Below are 5,893 nucleotides of genomic sequence, written 5' to 3'. Positions count from 1 at the left end.
TGTGTGTGTGTGTGTGTGTGTGTGGGCGTGCACATATATATTATGTAAAATATGTGTGTGTGTGTGTGTGTGTATGTGCATATTATATTAAATTATATTGCACAAATATTATAAACACATTTGACACATACTATTGAGAAAAAACACAGCAAAAGGAAAGGAAACCAGGTCCAAAAACCTCTCCAAGCAAGCAATTCAGATGTTATATTGAACATAAAAACTGCTTATAGATGCAAACATCACAATAAACCACAAAAAACTTCCTGTTATAATAACACAAAATTGCTAAGTAATGAAAAGTAAGACACTTACCGAAAGGAAATTGTATAAGTATTCGGTTGAATATATTGAGTTCATTTGCATTTTTTGCTGAATATAGGACCTAATCATTCATGTTTGCTTCAGATATGGTGAAATTAGGCAGTAACCTGGTGGACAAGATGGAGAGACAGCCGTCTGTGGAGGACGGTTTTGACAACATCCCCCTCATCACTCCACTGGAGGTCGGCCAGTTACAGCAGCCTTTCCCTGATAAGGTCATTACCATTCATGCATTAGAGAGCAGAACCCACACATAGTGCCATATTAAAGACAGCAGTGCACCTCTGTTACTCATTACTCCGCATAGAACTTCATTAAGGGGAAGAATGTCATAGGAGACCGGAGGTGGACCGGCAGACATCCAGTACCACTGATACCATCAAAGACACGGTAGAAACCACACCATCAAGATTCATTGTCACTGAGTATGATACAGTTTGTCACCAAAAGTCTTTGCAAACCATCTGATCACAAGCTTGCACACAAGCTCATGTCAGAACTCTCACAGATGGCTTATTTCTATTCTTAGCTCTGAAGGAGGCAAGTGCAACGGGTGGAAACGCACAGCAGAGTTTGAATTTAACTTTGCAGTGACTCATCTAAAAGATGACAAATTATATAGTAGTAGGAGCTCGCGCGCTGCATTTTTAATGTGCTGAAGTAACATCTTGTGTATCCTACAACCTACGCTGTTTAAAAAACCTGCCTCTACCTATATTTTTCCACAACATACCTATACATACAATTCACTGCAGATTCCAGCGGAAATGACCACTAGTGGCAGAAAAACAGATTTTTATTCCTTTTCATGGAAATTATGATTACAGGGGCAGAGTATTAATTAATAAAGACTCATTATCCTGCATCTCTTTGCACAATACGGTATGTTATGACCTCAACAAACAACCAAGTGCATGATTTGTAAACTAGAATAATACATTTTGATGTTTGCATGACATTACCAGCTCCACAAGTATGGCTTTTCTGACATAGTAAACTTGCTAGGTAGCACACCTGGTATAACATTGCACTTTCAGCGAGGAGCTAAAATGTCAAGGTTGCTTCAGCAAATGTGACCCTGGACCACAAAACCAGTCTTAAGTCGCTGGGGTATATTTGTAGCAATAGCCAAAAATACATTGTATGGGTCAAAAATATAGATTTTTCTTTTATGCCAAAAATCATTAGGACATTAAGTAAAGATCATGTTCCATGAAGATATTTTGTAAATTTCCTACCATAAATATATCAAAACTTAATTTTTGATTAGTAATATGCATAGCTAAGGACTTCATTTGGACAACTTTAAAGGCGATTTTCTCAGTATTTTGATTTTTTTTTTTCAGATTCCAGATATTCAAATAGTTGTATATCGGTCAAATATTGTCCTATCCTAACAAACCATACATAAATGGAAAGCTTATTTACTCAGCTTCCAGATGATGTATAAATCTCAGTTTCAAAAAATTTACCCATATGACTGGTTTTGTGGTCCAGTGTCACAAATGTGTTTTATCTTATGTTTGCTTTTGTTAAAGCTATCGGTTAGGTTTAGGACCGGGTCCTAAATTTCTAAATCCTAAATTTGGCTTCAATCAGAGCACATAAGACTTGGTTGGGATGTAATGTTGACTTTACTTTGGCTGTGCAAATAATTCCAAAAAGACTCATTGTTGTGTGTCAGTCAATGCTGCGCAAACTGGTCGACCATATTAGACTAACAACAATCCACCTCAACATAGTCAAGATGTTCTTTGGAACATAACGTCTTGTCGACCATTTAGAAACTTTTGAAAACACAGCTACATGCTTCAGCTGATTTTCCATTAGGGTTTCTAATGCTAACTCTGAAAGCAGCGAGCCCATTCTTGTGGTTTCTGCCCAGCCCCCTCTCATCTTGTTCTTTGTTTGGACTATTTTAATAGTTCGTTCTTTCTCTGTGACTCTATAGGTGATTGTGAAAACCACAGCAGAGTATCAACTGAAGGAGAAGAAGAGGAAGCTGTATGTGCCGAGCATCAAGAAACTAAACATAAACCTTTATGATGAGATGTCAGAGAAGCTCAAGGTAAAAAAAAAAAAGACAAGGACAGATTGCCCAGCCTACTTAGATCTTGCATTTGTCTCTCTGTTAGTGAGGGAAATGCGAGTATAAATAAAAAATGGAAGGCATAAATACATGTGTGAATGTCTGTGTTTTCCAGCTGACTGGGTTGATTATTATCACCTTGGCGTTCCTGGCGTGTCTGCTTCTGTTGGTCATGTATAAAGCGCTGTGGTACGATCAGCTCGGCTGCCCTGAGGGCTTCGTTCTCCAGGTACCCAGTATATCACAAATACACCATGCTGAGAACATTTGTGGGCTACTTTACAAACCATTTTTTGGTCTGAAATGTAGATGACAAATCACACTTCTGTAAACAAATGTCTTCACTTGTGGCTTTAGTGAAAACTAGCCAGTGGTTGCCACCGGTATGACATCTCAACATGATTTTCACCTCAAAACGTATCCTACTTTCTTTCATTGTGAATGAATCATCTGAGAATGATGGTATATAGCTACCAGATGAATAATAATTTATACAGCAGCCTGTGCATTAGTAGTTTGGATTTTTAAGTTACACTGTAACTCCAGCAAGTGGTGCCAAGTGACTGTCTTTACGCATGAGTCATTGAATCATTCATTCAACCCATTTGTTCAAAATTGCTGATTCATTCAGGCACAAAACAAGTGACTTCAAGTTGAATGGATCCGCAATTTTGATTCCAATTTAATTCATATTGTATTGTTTTCCTTGTTGCTTCATGTGAGGAACTTTATTTGTTTGATGCACAAATATGCTGTTTCAAGTTACCCACATATGAAAGTATATTTCTGTTAGGATAGGCAGCAGGTTAGCTTACTAGGTTTTGGAGCAGAGCGATTAAGTATTAACTGCATCTTTTGTTTGTGTGATATTCGTTTAAATTTACTTTGTTTGCAGCTCAGCAAAGCTTAGCTGCAGATCTTCAGTCTGCGGACAGCATCTGAAGCGGTGCATTAGCTTTGGTGGAGTGTGAGAATGTCTTTAATTAGTCTTAACCATGACTAAACTGTGATTAAGGCCTGCAGGGGTTTCCACCTCACCCCCTTTGATGCAGATACCACTGCCATAATTAGCATGCCACACTAATGTAGCGTTGCTAACTTGAAGAGCGGGAAAATTGCCTCTTGTTAAGATGGAATGAGGTTTATGGAAGCTATGGCATGTTGACGTCTCTTGATTGACGTCTTTCGGTCGCAAAACACCTTTTTGTTTTTGTGGGATGAGTAAAGTGTCACTTCAAGCATCTAAGCATCTGTTTTACAAATTGGAAATATAATAAATCTTTCATAGTTTGCATTCCTGAGAAATTGTTTATTACTGCTTACGCTATGTAGTCAGTTTTGGATCATTTAAGTTTAAGAATTTGGGTATGTTCAGATATATAGCTACAGGTTCTGTAAGTTTGAATTTTTTTAATTAATTTTGTGTTTATGTAACTTCCCAAATAAGAATATATTAAGATGTTCCTTTAACTAGAACTAGAAATAGTTATGTCTACTTTTTGCATAAAACTTAACGTGTCTATTCCATGCATAATATTATGTAGATGGTAAATTTATAGTTTTTTTTTGTCAATATTGTATAAGATGATTAGGTTGTCGACATGCTCTGTTAGGAATAACATTAACATAGCAATCTTAATTTTGTGGCAGAATATAGTATGTATATTTTGCACATTATACAAATTTTCTATATGAAATCCCAGATAATCTGCTATTTGCTCAAATGAGAGTTTTGCAACAGAACACATTGCATATTCATTCCATATTGATGGATCAAAATAATTAATATAATCTATTATTATTATTATTTGATTTACACTAACGGACACACACATTTTTATATTTTTGTTTCTGAGATGATAATTGGCCACTGATTGAATTAAACATGCAACATAATGAAACTTTTTTTTTTTGCTTGCTATATATATATATATATATATTCTGCAATACAAATGCTTTCAGAAATCTACTCCATACCCATTTAGAGGAAATCTAGACTGAAGCTCATCCGTACATGTTTTAAATGTCACCAAGCCACTTTTTGATGGCACGTCTCACTGTGGCATTGTAGGTCATGCTGCTTGTAATTCTGCGAAGTTTGTTAGGCGTTAGTTCTCGCTTATGGTTTCATTTGAAGTAATTTAGCTTAGTGTAATGAAGTGTACGTTGGCTGTGAATTGTATTCTAATGAACTGCAATGCAACTGAGAAACGAGTGCATTGGCAAGAAAAAGCATTCCAAAAACTGTGATAATTTTCCCTTAAATCAACTCTAACTACTGATTGTTCTCTTAAAGCAACGTGTCTTTGGTTTAAAAGAGAAAAGCGATTATTACACTTTTTTTGTTCATTTTACTAAATGAGAAAATCTGACTTTTGATCATAAGGACGAAATGATTTGTGCAAAAAAAACATTTTATACACATTTGCATGCTTAAAAACCACACCATTTCCTAGAATTTAAATTAAAGATGTGAAAACCAAGTCATTTGAATGTAAACAGGAGTAACGGTAAACTATTTTTAGGTATTAGAGCATTTTTGTGTTTGTTTGTGTGCTGAAACATTTACACAAAGCACCAGCAGCCATTTAAATGTTTATTAATGTTGTAGATTCTTTAAAAAGTTTAAGAATGTGAAAACACCTCATGAAGGTGAGTGACATTTGAATTGTTTTTGTGTACATTTATCACTTCTACAGCAAATCAGTCCCAGCTGAATGTATAAACTTTCAAAAGCAGCTTGAAACATGTTTCCCCTTTCTGTTGCTGTTTTTATTTATTTATTGTGCTTTATATTTATCTGTTGTGATCTGATTTTTTTCCCAATTGCTAAATGTAAAGTTCTAATGTGTATTTATTTATTTATTTCTCTTATTTATTTGACTGGTGCTGGAAGGATGAATTGAAGTTCTTGTAAGGTGCAGCAGGTGAAATCATAAAGCCTGCAGTATTAGTCATTTCTGTGTGTGACAACCATTCATTCATCCTCAATGGATAATAACACAATAAAGGTTTCAGTATTCAGCAGCGCGGTGTTCTATCATTGCACTGGAGATTCTACAACTGCAGTTGGTGTGCATGTAATGTGCATATAATGGTGAATAGGTTGTATTATTCAGAAAAATCCAGAGCTTTGAGTTTGTAACAGTGGTGCTGTAAATTCATAACATGTAATTCATAAATATTTATTATTTGTAGTGTTAATATTATTTAACAACGGTGATGATGATAACAATAATAATGATTATTATAGAACATAAATTAATTAAAAAGGATTGAATAAAAACTTATTTACACTGGACTAATAAACTAATAATAATAATAATAGCAATAATAAATTATTGTTATAAGTTAATTAAAAAGGATTGAATAAAAATGTAGTTAAATTGATTATAAAATTAAAAATAGCAATAATAATGACAATTAGATCATACGTTCATTAAAAATGGTTGGATATAAATTTAAGTTGGATTATAGAATTAT

At 34.7% G+C, this 5,893-nt stretch overlaps 1 protein-coding gene across 2 annotated transcripts in view; it reads left to right on the top strand.

The window, feature by feature from the left end:
• Nucleotides 1–2,816, top strand: part of LOC107569047 (neuron-specific protein family member 1-like) — a 7,141-nt gene extending 4,325 nt beyond the window's left edge. For both annotated transcript variants that reach the window (XM_016255049.1, XM_016255048.1), the window contains exons 2-4: nucleotides 406–536; nucleotides 2,273–2,389; nucleotides 2,526–2,816. In XM_016255049.1, coding sequence (XP_016110535.1) covers nucleotides 408–536; nucleotides 2,273–2,389; nucleotides 2,526–2,723 — 444 coding nt within the window. In that variant the 5' untranslated portion in view covers nucleotides 406–407 and the 3' untranslated portion in view covers nucleotides 2,724–2,816. The remainder of the gene's footprint in view (nucleotides 1–405; nucleotides 537–2,272; nucleotides 2,390–2,525) is intronic.
• The last annotated feature ends 3,077 nt before the right edge of the window (nucleotides 2,817–5,893 follow it).

The sequence above is a fragment of the Sinocyclocheilus grahami genome, unplaced genomic scaffold (assembly GCF_001515645.1).
Source record: "Sinocyclocheilus grahami isolate Dianchi unplaced genomic scaffold, SAMN03320097.WGS_v1.1 scaffold1306.1, whole genome shotgun sequence".
NCBI lineage: Eukaryota > Metazoa > Chordata > Actinopteri > Cypriniformes > Cyprinidae > Sinocyclocheilus > Sinocyclocheilus grahami.
This window is presented reverse-complemented; position numbering and strand designations above follow the sequence as displayed.